We start from the raw sequence: 19,667 nt of genomic DNA on the forward strand, positions 1-19,667 counted from the left end.
CGCTTTTCCAGCAACACATTTTCAGCTCTGATCTCCAGCATCTGCAGTCCTCACTTTCTCTTACAGAGCTCAATATCAATTTATATATCAAATCAGTATGATCGCTCTATTCAGCTGTGGACCATGAATGAATCTATGAATTAATCCATTTATAACAATATTTGGATGCTTTCTAATTACTTGCTTGAAATTGGGACTGTATTACACAAGCAATTAAAACCACCTAGACTCCCTCAAACATTGTTCTTTTCTTAAGGAGTTGGCATGGTATTTAGAGTCTCTACTTGGATCAAGGCATATGCCTACACTGGAATTTAAAAAAAAGTTATCTGAGATACGAGTGTGCCATTTCTGACTGATGAACATGTTCCATTTCCTGTTGCTTGAACTGATGAGTGCAGATTACAGTCATGTTCTTACTTTGTTTGTTGTACTACACAACGGCATCAGTGTTACATGAAGGCAAATCCTGGCTCACAAATAGCACAACCGGGAGTGACTGAAAATATTATCATCTAAATGGGGTATGAAATTTGCAAATTTTGAGAAGATTTATAGCTCAGATAGAGGTTCTGGATATTGATTTGCTCGCTGAGCTGGAAGGTTCATTTTCAGACGTTTTGTCACCATACTAGGTAATATCTCCAGTGAGCCTCTGAATGAAGCACTAGTGGTGTAGCCCACTTTCTATATGGGAGTTTCCTTGGATTGGTGATGCAATTTCCTGTGGTGACATCATTTCCTATGGTCATGTCATTTCCTGTTCTTTTTCTCAGGGGGTGGTAAATGGGATCCAAGTCAATGTGTTTGTTGAGAGAGTTCCGGTTGGAATGCAATGCTTCTAGGAATTCTAGTGTATGTGTCTCTGTTTGGCTTGTCCTAGTCGAAGTGGTGTCCTTCCTCATCCATATGTAAGGATACTAGTGAGACTGGGTCATGTTATTTTGGGGCTAGTTGATGTTCATGTATCCTGGTGGCTATTTATCTGCCTGTTTGTCCAGTGTAGTGTTTGTTACAGTTCTAGCAAGATATTTTGAAGATGACATTAGTTTTGCTTGTCTATACAGGGTCTTTCAAACAAGCAAAACAAATGTCATCTACAACATACCTTGCAAGAACAGTTTAACCATTTAACCAGGAATGTTGTGGTTCCTTTCCTCAGTCAGGTCTTAGTAATAGCCAATTCATCATATCCCACAACAGTCTGCACATACACATCATTCGTTTAAATCTTTGTCTACATCATTTAGCTTTACAAACTTCCTCGGTGTTTATTCTGTAGCCTTTGTTCCTTTGCCATCTAAACAGGTTAACTAATTTTTTTAGTCTCGATTTCAAATCATCCTTTTCTGTCTTCTGAATCTATTTTTAGGTTTCCATTCCCTGACCAAACCCTTCCCAACAGCACTATCAAAATTATCTGTAAGGGTATTGGGTCCAAGCCCTGTTGAGATGAATATCAGCCATTCAGGAAGGAAGTTCACCACTACCTTCTATAGAATGAAGGAGGTTGGGCAATAAATGCTGGTCTAACACCCATATCACACGAACAAATTAAAAAGTCAATGCTGAGGACTCCCAGGGCAACTCTTCCTGATAGTATACCACTGTGCAGCCACCTTTGATAGATCTGTCCTACTGATGGACACTATATACCTACGAATGGTAATGTTGGTGTCAGGGTCATTGGTTTTCGAGGTACGATTCCATGAGGCTGTTGCTCGGGTAATCAGGCAGCTCTGTCAATTTTGGCGCAATTCCCCAAATGTTAGAACATAGAACAGTACAACACAGTCCAGGACCTTCAACCCTCGATGTTGTGCCAGACTTTTATCCTACTCTGAGATCACTTCCATGTGCCTATCCAAGAGTCGCTTAAATCTCCCTAATATATCTGACTCTACTATCACTGCTCGCAGTGTATTCCATGCACCTACCACTCTGTGTAAAGAATCTACTTCTGACATCTCCCCTAAACCTTCCTCCAATTATCTTAAAATCATGCCCCCTCGTGATAGACATTTCATCCATTGGAAAATGTCTTTAGCTATCAACTCTATCTATGCCTCTCAACATCTTGTACACCTCTATCAAGTCACCTCGTATCCTTCTTCGTTCCCATGAGAAAAGTCCCAGCTCGCTCAACCTTTATTCGTAAGACATGCCCTCCAGTCCAGGCAGCATTCTGGTAAATCTTCTCTTCATCATCTCTAAAGCTTCCACGTCTTTCCTCTATTGAGGCGACCAGAACGGAACACAATATACCAAATGTGGTCTCAGCAGGGCTCTACAGAGTTGCAGCATAACCTCACAGTTCTTAAACGCAATCCCTCTGCAATGAAAACCAACACCCTAAAAGCCTTCTAAACAACCCTATCAACTTGGGTGGCAACTTTGAGGGATTTGCGTACAAATGTTCCTTCACAGTGTCAAGAATCCTGCCTTTAACCCCGTATCCTGCATTCAAATTCAACTTTCCAAAGTGAATGACTTCACATTTTTCCAGGTTGAACTCTATCTGCCACTTATCAGCCCAGTTCTGCATCCTGATAATGTCCTGTTGCAACCTACAACAGCCCTCCACACTATCTACTACTCTACCAAACTTCGTGTCATCGGTACACTTATTAAACCACCCTTCTACCTCCTCATCCAAGTCATTTATAAAAACCACAAAGCATCGCGGTCCCAGAAAAAACCCCTGTGGAACACCACTGGTCACCGAGCTCCAGGCTGAATACTTACCATATACCACCACCCTCTGTCTTCTACGGGCCAGCCATATCTGAATCCAGACAGCCAGATTTCCCTGTATCCCATGCCTCCTCACCTTCTGAATGAGCCTACCATGGGGAATCTTATCAAACGCCTTGCTAAAATCCATGTACACCACATCCACTGCTCTACCTTCAAAGTGTTTTGTCACATCCTCAAAGAATTCAATAAGGTTTGTGAGGCAAGACCTGCCCCTCACAAAGCCATGCTGACCATCTCTTATCAAACTAAGGTTTTCCAAATGATCATAAATCTTGTCACTCAGAATCCCCTCCAATACTTTGCCTACCACAGACAAACTGGTCTGTAATTCTGGTCTGTAAGACTGACTGGTCTGTAATTCCCAGGATCATCCCCATTTCTTTTCTTAAACATGTGAAGAACATTTGCCACCCTCCAATCATCTGACATTACTCCAGTGGACAGTGAGGATTTAAAGATCATCTTGCCTCCCTTCCTATAGCAACCTTGGGTATCTCCTGTCTGGCCCGGGGACTTAACTATTCTTATGCTTTTCAGAATTTTCAGCACATCCTCCTTCCTAACATCACCTTGTTCTAGCATATCAGTCTGTTTCACGCTGACCTCAGAAATGTCAAGATCGCTCTCACTAGTGAGTATTGAAGCAAAGTATTCATTAAGGACCTCACCTACCTCCTCTGATTCCAGACGCAAGTTCCCTCCACCATCCCTGATAGACCCTGCCATCACTCTGGCCATCTTGTTCCTCATATAAGTGTAGAATGCCTTAGGGCTTTCCTTAAACCTACCCGCTCAAGCTTTTTCATGCCTCCTTCTTGCTCTCTTAAGTCCATTCTTTAGTTCCTTCCTGGCTACCTTGTAATCTAAAGCCCTGTCTGATCCTTGCTTCATCAACCTTAAGAAAGCTTCCTTCTTCCTCTTGACTAGATGTTCCACATCCCTTGTCAATGACATTCTTTCAACTTAATATCCTTTTCTTGCCTCAGCCCTTGCAGCAAGTGACAACTTCCCAAAACAAGCTCCATGTTTCTGTTGTTCATTTCCCTGAGAATATCTGTTCCCAATTTAGGCGCCGTGTTCCTGCCTAATAACATTGTAATTGGGGGAGGGGGAATTAAATATATTCCCATAACATCTGCTCTTACCCCTCTCCATGTTTGGGACCCTATGGTCAACAGAGCAGTATTTGGCACTGTTGTGTCTAGTATCTAAGTTGATGCCAGGTTGTCCATCTGATGTAATTTCTTTCTTTAGATTTTGTAGCAGTTTACAATGGCTTGCTATTGTAGGTCCAAAATCACAAAGAGGGCCAGACTCAGTTAGGGTGGCAGATTTCTTCCTTAAAATACATGGTCAATGATATGGATCTTTGGTACTATTGACTATGGTTGCATGGTTGCCTTAACGCCACCTTTTAATTCCAGGTTTTATTGAATCCATGTCCCCAAAACATTAGTGTGGGATCCTGGATTAACCAGTGCCAATGCTATTATGCCACCAAAATAATAATTTGCAAAAAGACAAATGTGGTGTTTACTTTGGTTACTTACATGTTTGTTAACGATGAAATGACACTATTCCGACTGATGAACCCTTGAAGAGTCAAATGTATCTTGTGCAAACCACAAAGTATTGGTATACTTACAGGGAAGAGACTTAGTATATTTTCTATGTGTGAGTTCTTAGCAACTGCACTCTGAGGTAATTTAGGTTTGTGAGCTAAAGTGACTCATTTACTTGAAATTTGATCAATATGGCTCCTTTTTAACTTTCCCTACTTAAAACCTTTTGGTTGGAAATCTAAATGTTCTACTTTGCTTTTATTGAATTAAAAAAAATAGGTAATTTAGCAAGGAAAAAATAATCTGAAACATTGAATATTGCTAAATTATTGTACTCTTTCAATATACTGAAAACTGTAATATTATTCTAAGTGTGAAGCAAAACTAAATGTTCCCATAGTATCTTCGAGCCTGACACAATCTTCCAGAGCTCACATGCAACTGTTTTTGTAAAGACTAGAAGATTTTAAATGGTATACAAGCTTTTTCCAAGTGCACTGACAGAATATTTTTGCATGATTTACATTTGAAATTATAAATAACACTTCTGAGAATGACTGCCAATAAAGCAAAATAGTTTGCATGGCTCAACTTTTTCTCAGGTAATGGCAAATCTCTCATTATTTTACATGGGACAACCATTATATTGTATGCTGACAACAAATAACATAACGCAGTCAACACATCCCATGAGACAACGGAAAGTTCCGTAGTAATATAAGCAATCCAGTTATGAACCAAAACCATTTAAGTCCTGATAACAATCTCTTATTTTCTGAGCCAAACCAATCAATATCTGCTATTTAATTGAATGGTGCAGGAGGAAATTCCCTGCTGAGACGCCATTATATTTCTATAATCTGCATTGATCCATTTGGCACTCTAATAGGGACATGGTGCTTTTCACTAGGAGTTGTAAATCAGAAAAAAAACTGAACTGCATTTAATTAGCATGAAAAGTAGATGGCCTACAGATAACCTCATTTGCACCAACTGAGGCTTGTACTGACTGCTGTGTGCAATTCCAGGGAGAAAAGCTATGGTTACACCTTCTGTCAAGCATGGAAATAGCACACGCGTAACAGTCACCATTTGATTAGCGATCACTATACTGAAACCAAGCTGTTTATAATGAGAGAGATTGAGATTGAACCTCAAAGCTCCTAGCACTTTCTAGTTCAACAATATGAGCAGATACAATCTTATGACTCCGTAGAACTACCTAGATGGAGGTTTTCTGCAAATACAGCCACTGATTCAAATATTAAAGGTAATGTTGGTTTCATAACTTTGCAATGCACTCCCTTTTCCCTTTGAAAATTGCATTAAGTCCTCAACAGCTCTAAGCAGAATTTTCAGCATTGATACTAGCACAGGTATGCTCTAATGGTAAAGTGCTTTCTTTCTTTCTTTCATTGTATTACTTATTCTTCCTGTCTTTCAATTGTAGTTCTGTGAATGGTTCTCTGCTGATTTTTGTTCCTTTGGTCTGACAATAAGAACTTACTTATTTCTATTATTAGGCTTGATGGAACATCTGTTTTCTTGCTATTGATATTATCCACTTTAGGTAACAGTCTTCTTCGTCTTCTGAGTGAATAAACCTTTCATACATTTAGGGTTTGTGGCATGAAAGCTCTCATTACTTCTGCATTTGCAAACTCTACTAGGTCTACTCTTCAGTGGTCGTGGAATTCTTGGAAAGTTATGGCAATCTCTTGTGCTGCAGCTTTGTTAGGATATCGGTCTTCAGGTTCCCAGGTGTCATGATGTCAAAATATTCCATAACTGCATGGACAATACAATGCGAAATAGAGTTTAGCACTGACCAGAGCAGAGCATCACTGTGATATTCCCCTTCAAAGTAGCTAGAAATATTTCCAAAGTAGTGCTGATGACCATGTTATTTCTGAAATTGAGGCCAGTTCTTGATGAGGGACTCCCTCCTTATTAAGCTGCCTGACTACTTACCGGTGCATGCTTTCATTGGCTTGTTGGAAATGCGCCATTCAATGAGCATTAAGTGTAACGAGATAGTTTAAGGTTTACACTGTTTAATGCCAGCAACTGTAAAAGTGATCCAAAATTCCCTAGTCCAACCTTCATCTGTAACAGTCTCTCGAGCAAGACGTAGGATACATTATTCATTATCTTGATGCATTTAACACATGTTAATTGAAAGTGTCTTTAAGGTTATGCAAACATAATCAGGAATAAAGAATTACTGATATGAAGTGTCCTTATGGAACAGATTCATCCCATTTAACCTCCTCTCGAATATAAGTAATTTGTAAAAGTTTTTGTAATTAGCCATTGGTTTTAGTGCATTCTAGGAAATACCAAGTTCTGCTTGGGATTTTTGGCTTGGAAGAAGTCCCCTCCATAACTCTCAGTTGAATGAGATGTAATGGCAGCCATTTAATAAAGCCAGATGTGCAATTGTTGAGAGCTAACAAATTTATACCATCCTTCAACATAAAACCCAAAGGCATTAGGGGCCTTTCTCAATTAAAATCTTCCTCTTTACTATTCAAACTGGACAATAAGAGAATTTAAATCTGGCGCTCTGTTTTCCAGTCAAACCATTAACTGTTCTGAGCTTGTAGAATGCCCATGGCAACTGCCCCAGCAAATATAAAAAGCTTAGCTGGTAAAGACACTTATTAGAAGGCAAACTATCTAACGAATACTCCTGTAAAAAGTACATTTTGATTTTATTCTCATGTGGAATGGTAGCAATTTCTATTTCCAGAGACTGAAAAAAATTTTAATGGCAAATAATTGTTAAAGGTTAGAATGTAAAGAAATTGAGCAAGATTTACAAGATTTATATATGCTCTTCCAATTTTAAAGTTTTTTTTGGTATTATATCATCAGCATATCATGGTTCACATTAGAAATATCAGAGGGTAAAGAAAGGGGATTAAATTCATGAACACCGCATGATTGGAATGCCAGGATCCTAAACACTTACTCTGCCTGAAACAGTGTGAAGGACTGGAATTAAAATGTTTAATCAAAATGACATGACTACTGAGCTACCTTGGGGCTTTCCATCACCATATGAAATTGTTCCTCAACAGGAAACCTCCATTTAAAATTGAGTTTCCGGTGGTCAACTTCAAGAACATTTGCATTCCTGTGCAATTGCTTTCTTTCAATTTACACAATCCAGACTGAATCTGTTGTGATTGGAGCACACAGAATTTGATAGCAGATACACTGAGGATACCCTGTATTCATAGGAATAGATTTCAAACAGATCTAGCAACTCAAAACAGGTACCGTGAACCTCAGCAGCAGCACGATTGTATTAAACCACAACCTGTAATTTCATAGCCTGGCACATCTGCCATTCCAGCATTATCATCAAGCTGGGAGAACTAACCAGGTTTAATGAAGAGTGCAGGAGAGGAGGGCAGGCCAGAAGCAGTACCATGCAAATAAGATGTTGATCCGGAGAAGCTATTGTGTTTTTAAATATTGTTAGGCATACACAAAAATATGGTTGAACAGGACATTAGTTAGGCCACTTTTGGAATATTGCATGCAATTCTGGTCTCCTTCCTATCGGAAATATGTTGTGAAACTTGAAAGGGTTCAGAAAAATTTATAAGGATGTTGCTAGGGTTGGAGGATTTGAGCTCTAGGGAGAGTTTAAGTAGGCTGGGGCTGTTTTCCCTGGAGCGTCAAAGGCTGAGGGGTGACCTTATAGAGGTTTATAAAATCACAAGGGGCATGGATAGGATAATAGACAAAGTCTTTTCCCGGGGTGGGGTGGAGTCCAGAATTAGAGGGCATACACTTAGGATGAGAGCAGAAAGATATAAGAGAGAGCAAAGGGGCAACTTTTTCACGCAGAGGAATGAGTTGCCAGAGGAAGTGGTGGAGACGAGTACAATTGCAGCATTTAAAAAGGCATCTGAATGGATATATGAATAGGAAGGGTTTAGAGGAATATGGGCTGGGCGCTGGCAGGTGGGACTAGATTGAGTTGGGATATCTGGTCCCTATGACTCTAAAAAACAGGACTACTCGCATGCCAAACAATGGAAACTGCAGAACGTGGACAAGGCTAAGCAATCCCTCCACCAATCAAATCTCAGCTCTGTAGTCCTACCATATTAGCCACAAATGTAATGGTTGTTGGAATGAAGGTGGCTCCACAAATATCCCCATCCTCAACAATTGGGAAGCCAAGCACATCAGTGCAAAAGGCGTCGCTGAAGTATTTCCAACCAGAGAAGGGTGTATAATGCATCTCAGTCTCTTTTTATGGTCCCTAGCATCACAGATGCCAGTCTTTGACTAATATGATTCACTCCCCATGATATCAAGAAACAGCTGAAGATACTGTAAAAGAATATTGCAAAGCTATGGGACCAACAACATCCTATCATTAGTACTAAGGATTTAAATCCCTTCAGGGCATTTTCTCCTTCATGAATCTGTAACCTTTCGTAAGCCTATGATCTTCTCTAATTCCAACCGCTCAAGTATCACTCTTTGTCTCACCACTGGTTGCTAAACCTTCAACAGACTAGGTCCTAAGCTCTAGAAATTGCTCCCTAAACCTGTCCAGTCTGTCACCTCATGCTTTACAAACATCTTTAAAATCTCTCTCTGACCAAATTTTTATTCCCCATTTCTCATAGTTCCTTTACTGGCTCACATCAATCTTACTTCAATTTCTGTAAAGCACCAAAAAAAAAAAAGAGTTGTCCATATTAATGGTGCTGCACAAAAGCAAGTTATTGTTGCATATTATTAATGACTACTATATTCTCTTTTCCAAAATACTTCTAAATAGTGCTGCGAAACTTAATGAATGATTCTAATATTGTAAGGCCAAGCAAACAAACTACTTTGATACATCTGAAAGAACACTAACTTGAAACCATCAGTATCCCAGGTTTTGCTATCTACTTTTTCAAGGCTCTATATTAAGAAACAATTGTATAATATAAATAAAATCCACCATAACAACAGCATTCCATATTATTAAAATTACCTGAACAATCTCAATTATATGAGATACGATCTGTACACTATTTTTAATGGAATGAATCTAAGGCACATGTCATGCTCATATTATTACATTCTTTCAAAGTTTTGCTTTAGTCATCTATTACAACTGTTTCATTCTTCATCCCATGCTGGTAATGTCTCTCACTGTTTGTACAAGAGAGCTTTAATATAGAATCCCTACAGTATGGAAGCAGACCATTCAGCCCATTGAGTCCACACCAACCCTCCAAAGAACATGCCACCTAGACCCACCCCCTACAACCCTACATTCCCCATGGTTAACCCATCTAGCTTGCACACTGTGGTCAATTTAGCATGGCCAATCAATCTAATCTGTACACCTTTGGACTGTGGGAGGAAACCGGAGCACCCCACAGAAACCCATGCAGACGCGGAGAGAATGTGCAAACTCTACACAGACAATCGCCAGAGGCTGGAATCGAATCTGCGTCTCTGGAGCTGTGATGCAGCAATGCTAACCACCGAACCACTGTGCCGTCCTGAAAGCATCGGTGAGACTAGCTTGTTAACCGTATTCATTTTTGTTCATAAAATGATAAAGACATCTGCAAACTCTCTCTCATCCATATCTAGTTAGTTGCCTTAGACCAAGCACATTTGTAAATACTAAAATAATTCATGCAGCCAAATATGCCCTGTCATTAGTGAGTGGAAATTGCAACTTTTCCTTGACACATCTCATGTTCTTCAACACACTCTTTCCATTCTCTGCTTTTTAATGATTTTGCAATCATGATGTCATACAGGAAAGTTCAGAGACTGGACAACATTCAGCAGATATTTATACAACATACTTAACCTTTGGTTAGTGGCTTACACCTGATAAGTAACCAGCTGCATACTGTCATGATATCTCTAACAACAACTTCCACTAATAAACCATCTTTCAAAAAAAAAAGTAACATACCCCAAGGCACTTAACTAGAATGTTATCAATAACTGTTTTCGATTTCAAAACAACAGACGGTTATCAGAACAAATGAACAAGAGAGGTTGATTTTCAGGATCTGAAAAGAAAGAGCAATACAGAGTGAAAGTAAGGGAATGGGGAAGTAATTCCTGTGCTCAAGGCTGTGCTTACACATACAAATGCCAGATGCTTTGCATAAAAGAAACAAAAGGGAAGTTCCTCAAAGGAATAATTAATATAAAATGAAGAACTGCTGATGCTGGAGACCTGAAACAAAAACCCAAATTGTTACAGAAACTCAGCAGATCTGACAACTTCTGTGGAGAAATAGCAGTTAACATTTCGAGTCAGTCCGGTGACTCTTCATCAGAGCATTGATAAAGGTGTCACTGAAGAATACTGACGAAAAGTCACCAGACTCAAGATGCTAAGTCTGCTTTCTCCCCACAGATGCTACCAGCCCTGCTGAGTTCCTCCAGCAATTTCTGATTCTGTGCAAAATAATGCTTAGTAGGTTACCCAATTTCTACTCACACTTCAACTTCAAAACATTAGCACAGATTCGTACACTGAATCCTTATCCAAATAACTGGGCAAAAATATTGAAATCACTGACCCATTTGTACAATTTTTAGATTTTAATTCAAGTTTCTCCCTTTGGCGACATTGGACATTACAATGTAGGTATTACACCACCATCATTCCAGAAACAAATTATTTGCGCTTACATGGCTCTGAAAAGGAATAAAGTTAACTTTGGCATCTCAGGTGAATTTAAAAGAAATACTCATTTTGTGAAATGGCATCAATGTAATAAAAGTAACACCACTTGGCCAAAACATGGTAAACTTTAATTCTGGCTCGTTTCAGCTACTTGACAAATAGCACAGCTATATTGTGCTGTTAGGTAGCTAAGAGAAAATTCTATCATGTTTTAACACTGCAAAAGCCTATAATATGGGATAATGTTGTCAATCTTTGTTCAGCAGTACATCAGAACTTATTGATCAGTACAAGGGAAACAATTTCTCAGTGTATGTATCTGAAGAGTGCGAATGAAATATGACCATAATTTCATTGATGTGAAACCATCTTTGAGTGTGATAGTGCTTTTCGATCTTTCAGTGCTTTCATCATTCCGGTACTTGATGGAAGCCTAAGTAGTACTGAGCCTGAACAGTGTCAGATGGAGATGAAGTAAACATAGTTGATAAGAGTCCTTTATGTCATCAAGGTGCCAGAACAGTGCTCAAGGAGTTCCTAATAGATGAGAAGTGACAGAAAACCATTTGTCCTGATTCTATCAATATGAAGGGATACTGACTTAAAAATAAACAAACCAGTCCAAAAAGTAAAGCAATAGATTAACGAAGCTGTATTTTACAGTGAAAAAATAAAAAGTTTAAATCTTAATATTAAATGCAATATGCTTTCCGTATAAAATTACAAATTTACTTCCCTCAAGCTGTTGACATTGTTTGGATACAATTTCATGGTTACTGGTAGGTTAGGTAGTAATCATTACAGTGTTCAGTCTTCTCCTGGATGTTTTTTTTCCCAATGGAGATTAAGGAGGAATAGGAAGCCAGAATGTTTTTTTTCTCAACAACTTCCATTTATACAACATATACACATATTTAAAAAACTGCTTGAGGTGTTGCACAGATGACTTTAGCCTTAGTGCACTGGGGCCTAATTGCCTCCTCGACATGGCATATTCATCAAAGTTGGGCCCTTTTACTCTGGACTGTACAGTGGCAGAAGAAAGTAAGCATCAACAGAAATAAACTTGCACGTTTCTGCTTTCATGAATACTTAGTTCATGACCAGAGCAGTAACTGGAGTCCAAAGAAACAAAGCCTTCTGTATCAGACATCTTTACTTTGCCTCTTTTGTCTTCAGGACTATTGGGAATACAAGTTATCCAAATCACTGTTTTTGAAAAAATCACAATCAACAATATATTATGGCATTTCTAAACTTGTGTTGATGCAATATCGAGTCTCTGAAATTCTCCTTCCATATAGAGCAATATTATTTTGTCAGATTTTGTAACAAGGGAAGAGTGTCAGTAAGTAAACTGGCTCATTCTCCTGCAGCAGTCATTAGGTCAATATTAAGCGAGTTCTGATTACAATTCCAGTCTTGAACATCAGTAAGGCAACAAAGTACCAATGGATGTTGAAACCAGGAACATGAATTATTCTAAGTATCTATTATTTACAAGTGTTAACATAACCAATGATTCAAATACTCAAATGGACACTGCATTGAACAAGACAACAAAAGATAAAACATTTCACTTAAGGTGGTCTGCTGACCTGTCTGAAACAGTTCAGATAGAGAAGGGCGTGTGTCTGAGGCAAAAGTAAATCCGGCACAAGTCTTTTGGGGAGATATGAAGTAAAAATTGACACTTTTGAAGGGAACATTCGGCCGATAAAGGGGGCAGAATTGAATCACAACACTGACAACTTGTTTGTTCACGTACAATCATCAAACAATAAACCATACAAGGACTAAAAAAGCTGCAGGTACATTATCACCACTCCAAGGTAACTCAGAGGTTAGACTTAATGCATGCTAGAAATCTATATATTCTTATTTCCTTTCTTTGCTTTTTAATACATACTTAGATGCCACTTATATTTACAAATCGGGCATAATGTAATCACTGAGACACAAGCATACAGCACTCCACCATAAGACACTGGAGCAGAAATTAGGCCTTTCAGCCCATCGAATCTGCTGTGCCATTCAATCAGGGCTGATAAGTTTCTCAACCCCATTCTCCCGCTTTCACCCCATAACTCTTGAACCCCTTGACAATCAAGAACTTGTTTCCGTCCTAAACATACTCAATAACCTGTGCTCCACAGTCTTCTGTGGCAATAAATTTACATTTGGTTAGTGCCCGTTTTTGACAGATGAGTGTGGTTTTTGGAATTGGGGCAAGTCAGCTGCCATTGGACATGAGCAATCTATTTTTATTTGCTTACAAACACATGCAAAATAGATGCAGACATAGACCATTCAGTCTCACTAGACTGTTCTGCCATTCAAGAAGATTATAGCTGACCTGTGCTGTGTTTCAAATTCCACATTCCAATCCACCCCCAACAACTCTATGCCCTGCCTAGCAAGAATCTAGCCACCTTTGTCTTAAAAGTATTCAATGACCTCATCTCTACCACTTTGAGCCAGAGTGTTCCAAAATTGCACACCACGGAGGAAAAGAAAATCTCATCATCTTTCTCCTAAAAGAGAGGTCCCTAATTTTAAAGTAGTGTCCCTTAGTTCTATATTGGCCCATAAGAGAAAATATCCTTTCCACACCCACCTTGTCAAGACCTTTCAGGATCTTATACATTTCAATCAAATGACTCCTCATTTTTTTTTTAAAAACTCCAGTGGAAACAAGACTAGCCTGTCCAAACTATCCTCATAATACAATCCAGATATTCCAGATATAAATCTAGTAAACTACTTCTCAACTCTGTTCAATTTATTTATTTACTTCCTTCCTTAAATGTGATGACCAAAATTGTACATAGTATTTGAGATATGGTCTCACCAATGCCATGTGCAACTGAAACATATTTTTGTGTTCAACTCCTTTGCGACTAAAGGATAGCATTCCATTCGCCTTCTCAATTATATGTTGTATCTATGCGTTAGCTTTTGGTGATTAATATACTATAACTATTAAATCTTTTGCACCTTGGAATTCTGCAGAACTTGATCAACACTACAACCCCTCTACATTTTCCTCGCTGCTTATTTTCTTAAAATGTCAGATAACCCTCAATGTAGTCCTTATTTTAGGCAGGAAATGAGGGTGGTTGACCCCAATTCCTCCATCAGTATTAAACTGAGTGCATATCTCTAATAAATAAAATTCATTTATATGTATGCTACGAAGGTTTGATATGTTTGTGCATTCCTGCTATCAGTACTACTTACAGTGCTTAGTTTGCTGCAGGAGATGAGGACTCGCCGTTCATATAACATACTGGCATAAAGATGGAGCATGTTGTTGACATCTACAGCTACAAAATACTCTGTCAGGTTTCTCTGAAAGAGAAAAAATATTTTCAGAATTTAAAGAAAAGCAGACCAGTGTCAATCCATGCTTACTTGTGGAATAACTTGCTGATCATGTGGAAAAGAATACATTCAGGTGAAGGTTGTTACCAACATATCACAACTCTCTTCGCTTTTGAAATCACGAGAAAGAATACCATTCATTTGAAGTATTTGTTAATTAGTGATTTTTTTTGGGATGCCAACCCAGTGTACTGTGTACAGCGCTTTAGGAAGAATGTAACTGCACTGGAGGCTGTGCAGAAAAGATTCATTAGAATGTTGCCTGGGATGGAGCAGTCTACTCTTGATGAGAGGGCTGGATAAGGTCGGGTTGATTTCTTTTAAAAGCAGAAAAAGCGGAAAGGGGACCTGAATGAGGTGTAGAAGATTATGAGGGGCATGGACAGTAAGCAGTTGTTCCCCTTAGTTGAAAGGTCAACAAGAAGGCCTAACTTCAAGGTGAAAAGTAGGAGATTTAGAAATAAACCTTTTCATCCAGAAGATGGTAAGAATGTAAAATGCATTGCCTGGGAAGGACGTTGAGGCAGGAAAGTTCACAACCTATAATAAGTATCGGGATGAGCACTTGAAATGTCATAACATTCAAAGTTATAGGTCAAGTCCTGAAATGGGAGACTAGTGTAGGTTTAGAGTAGTTTTATGTCGGTGCAGACTTAATGGGCTGGTGGTCTCTTCTCTAATGTATGAATTCTTTATGTTAGGTTCTAATTAGATTATTTAGACTGCACTAACACAACAGGCAGTTCAATACTTTTCACAAAAATGTATCATGTTTTCTATCCAAATATAAAAATTGATTAATGAATATTCAATGATTACTTACTCCTTATACATATGGCCTAATTTCTAAAGGCTTTGTGATTTATTTTTAAAAAGGCATTCTTTGAAAGCAGTACCACTGAGTGCATACATCCACTTGGAATATTTTGATACAAGTTGTATCTGGAAATGGAATCCTCAGCCAGTTCTTTTCACCGTTATTATAATCAGATCCAGGTTCCCCAATTCATTAGAGTGGAATAATCCAAATTGTTAAATTCCCAGGTGAAGAGAGATGAAATGACACCCCTTTCCTATTTACTCCTTTCTGTTATAAAAAGGATCTCCTGCCTCACAGACCCAAAGGAATGCAGGTTTTAAAAGGTGCCAAGTTATCTAGATTTTAAGTTAACAAGTCCCTTGCTCCGAGTACTAGTGCCAGCTAGCGAACAAGTCAGTCAAAAGGAATCAAGACAATAGCAGACTCTTGAGCAAGAGTCAACCAACCATTGTCAAAAGGAAATAAGACAGAGTTTTGGAGTTGGGAAATTATGTTGAGGTTGTACAGGACATCGAGAAGGCCTCTTCTAGAATACAGTGTCCAGTTCTGGTTGCCCAGTTATAGGAAGGATATTGTTAAGATGGAGAGGGTTCAGAAGAGATTTACAAGAATGTTGCCAGGTGTAGAAAGTTTCTGTTATAAAGAAAGGCAGATAGGCCGGGACTCTCTTCACTGGAACGAAGGAGGTTGAAAGATGACCTGATAGAAGTTTATCAGGTCTATTGAGGGTTGATTAATTTCCACATGAGAAGAAACAGAACTGCACCATGTACACACAGAGACTAAGAGTAAGAGTAAGAAAAATATGAATCAGTTTCTGAATTATGAGTGAGGAGATGATAGTTGATCATTGTGGCCATTGCAGCGGAGGATTGGTTGAGACTCTGTCATTCTGATTTCTTATGGCCATAACTGAATTCCAGCTCAATGGAGAAGTGACTTTTGTCCAGCTGCTAGCTATCTGATTTCTTGCACTTTAACCGAGAGAAGATCTTTAGTCGCAACACTAAAGATCGGTTCTTCAACTATGATTCTTCATGGCATGCTAACACTTAAACCCTGGCCCTCCATTATCTCTATAGTCAAAACAGATCACAGGCCATTCTGTTTTTGACTTGCCTCTTCCCCTTTTGAAGTTCTACTGTTTGAGGTTCTTTTCACAACTGCAAGTGTGACATTCCATTACTGACTCTCTCTTACCCCAGATAGCCACTTAATTTACATCTGGTGCCATTTTTAGGCTGCATCAGTCATTTTCAGAATACAAGTTTTGGACTTACAAGTTAAAAATGTCCACAGTACTTCAGATGGCCATGACATCATAGAATTATAGGCATAGAAGTCTACAACACAGAAAAAGGCCCATCGGCTCATCAAGTTTGCACTGGTCAAAAACAACCAATTAACTTCTAACTCCATTTTCGAGCACTTTGCCCAGAGGCTTGGATGCCTTGATATCTCATATGTACATCTGAATACTTATTAAATGCTATGAGTGTTCTTGACTCTACTACCCTTCCAGGTAGTTAGCTCCAGATTGCAACCACTCTCTGAATGAAAACATTTTTCTCACATGAACTCATTTTTTTTTCATCTGTTCCCCCATTTAGAAGCTTATCAAAAGCCTTGCCAAAGTACAAGCAGATTGCATCAAATGCATTGCCTTTATATACACACCTGATTACTATATGGAAAACTTCAATCAAGTTGGTCAGACCATTAAGAACATAGAACAGTACAGTAAGGCTCTTTGGCCCTTGATGTTGTGCCAACCTCTTATCCTTCTCTAAGATCAAACTAACCTACATACCCTACAATCTATTATTATCCATGTGCCTATCCAAGAGTTGCTTAAATGTCCCTAATGCATCTGACTCCACTACCACTACTTCACATGCAATCACAGAAGGTGGATCATTTGTCCATTTACCTTCTCCACGCACTCACTGCTCTGTGTGTAAAGAACCTACTTCTGACATTTCCACTAAGCCTTCCTCCAATCACCTTAAAATTATGCCCCTTTGTGATAGCCTTTTCCACCATGGGGGAAAAAAGTCTTTGGCTTTCCACTCTATCTATGCCTCTCATCATCATGTACACTTCTATCAAGTCACTTCTCATCTTTCTTCACTCCAATGAGAAAAGCCCTAGCTCCCTCAACCGAAGATATGCCCTCTCCAGTCCAGGCAGCGTTTTAGTAAATCTCCTCTGCATTCTCTATAAAGCTTCCACATCTTTCCTGTAATGAGGCGACCAGAACTGAACACAATATTCCAAGTATGATCTAACCAGAGCTTTACAGAGCTGCAGCATAACCTCGCGTTCAAACTCAATACTCCTGCTAATGAAAACGAACACACCATACGCTTTCTTAACAACCTTGGATAGCAACTTTGAGGGATCTATGGACATGGACCACAAGATCCCTCCATTCCTCCACACTGCCGAGAATCCTGCCTTTTATGTTGTAATCTGCATTCAAGTACAAATAACTTCACACTTTAAGGTTGAACTTCATCTGACACTTATCAGCCCAGTTCTGCATCCTGTCAATGTCCTATTGCAACCTACAACAGCCCTCCACACTATCCACCACTCCACAAAACTTCATGTCTCCAGTATACTTACTAACTATATAGCCAATTCTGTAACCAGACAGCCAAATTTCCCTGTATCCCGTGCCTCCTTATTTTCTGAATAAGTCTACCATGGGGAACCTTATCAAACGCCTTGCTAAAATTCACAGCCACTGCTCTACCTTCATCAATGGATTTTGTCACATCCTTAAAGAATTCATTAATGCTGTGAGGCATGACCTGCCTCTCACAAAGCCATGCTGACTATTTCTAATCAAGCTATGCTTTTCCAAATAATCATGAATCCTGTCTCTCAGATTCCCCCTCAATAATTTGCCTACCACCAATGTAAGACTGACTGGTCAATAATTCCCAACATTATCACCTATCCAAATGACTGTGCTGATGAAGGGCTTATGCCTGAAACGTCGATTCTCCAGTTTCTTGGAAGCAGCCTGATCTGCTGTGCTTTTCCAGGACCACACTCCCAACAAACAAAAGAGAACAGAATACTGAATAACTTAACCAACAGATAATCCCAACTTAATGACGCTGTTCCAAATACTTGCAACAATCCTCATAAACATTCCTCGGCACAAAAGGTAAAATCAAACACAGGATATTACAGGAGAGAGGAGAGAGAGAGAAGAGAGAGAGAGAAGAGAGAGAGAGAAGAGAGAGAGAGAGAGAGGAGAGAGAGAGAGAGAGAGAGGAGAGAGAGAGAGAGAGAGAGGAGAGAGAGAGAGAGAGAGAGGAGAGAGAGAGAGAGAGAGAGGAGAGAGAGAGAGAGAGAGAGGAGAGAGAGAGAAAAGGATCAGCCAGGACTTGCTTCTTTGGGTCCAGCAGTCTGACAGCTTTCAGTGTGCAGCCTAACAGCCAGACCAAACCAGAGAAAAGCTGAGGTGGAAGAATAGGACACTCTCCTTTCTTTGTACAAGTGTTTTTTTTTTAAACTTAAAAGCCTTTTGCCAGAGGCAGTATATAATCAAGCTGACCCTAAAACCCATCCAAGCCCAGACTTTTCAGAGTCTTCGTCTTTTACGACCTCTCTGGAAAAAAAAAGCTAAGAACATCATAACCTTGCTAAAGGAGTAGTATCATCACAATAGACACACTTTAACCCATCACACTGACTGCAACTTTGCCCTATCATCTGTCTATCAAACACCCTGCCCCCCCGACACCTCCCCACCCCAAAACCCTGTAGACACAATCGGAGACATCCCTGACACCTGGGAGGCAACATACCATCCGGGAGTCTTGTTCACAATCACAGAATCTCTTGTCTGTTCATCTAACCATTGAATCTCCTGTCACTATTGCTCGCCAATTCTCCCCCCTTCCCTTCTGAGCCATAGAGCCAGGCTCAGTGCCAGAGACCTGGCTGCTGTGGCTTTCTCCTGGTAGGTCATCCATCCCAATAGTATCCAAAGCGGTATACTCTTTATTGAGGGAAATGGCTACAGGGGATCCCTGTACTGACTGCCTATTCCCTTTCCCTCTCCTGACAGTTATCAAGCTACCTTTATCCAGTAACTTAGGTGTAACTACCTCCCTATAACTCCTGTCTCTTTCCCCTTAACAAAAACATGCAGTTTGTTTTTGACTAATCCCTGCCTCTCCAGGTGGCGATTAATTCAGTCCCTCAGAATTCTTTCCAAATTTACCTTCCACTAAGGTTAAACTGAGTGGCCTGTAGATTCTTGGTTTATCTCCTGCTCCCTTCTTGAATAACAGTACCACCTTGACGTCCTCCAGTCCTCATAAGATTTTTTTTGTTAGAATCACATCTCCCATGTCTGGCAGATAAGCATAAAACTTAGAAAGGCAAGGAGGAATACAAAGGTCCAGTAAGTGTGATACAATACAGTATACTGAGAAGAGCC

At 39.5% G+C, this 19,667-nt stretch overlaps 1 protein-coding gene across 6 annotated transcripts in view; it reads right to left on the bottom strand.

Moving 5' to 3' along the window:
* The window catches only part of dennd1a (DENN/MADD domain containing 1A), a 523,293-nt gene that overhangs the window by 261,069 nt on the left and 242,557 nt on the right, over nucleotides 1-19,667 (bottom strand). For all 6 annotated transcript variants that reach the window (XM_043720138.1, XM_043720136.1, XM_043720140.1 and 3 more), the window contains one exon: nucleotides 14,242-14,352. In XM_043720138.1, coding sequence (XP_043576073.1) covers nucleotides 14,242-14,352 — 111 coding nt within the window. The remainder of the gene's footprint in view (nucleotides 1-14,241; nucleotides 14,353-19,667) is intronic.

The sequence above is a fragment of the Chiloscyllium plagiosum genome, chromosome 30 (assembly GCF_004010195.1).
Source record: "Chiloscyllium plagiosum isolate BGI_BamShark_2017 chromosome 30, ASM401019v2, whole genome shotgun sequence".
NCBI classification, from domain to species: domain Eukaryota; kingdom Metazoa; phylum Chordata; class Chondrichthyes; order Orectolobiformes; family Hemiscylliidae; genus Chiloscyllium; species Chiloscyllium plagiosum.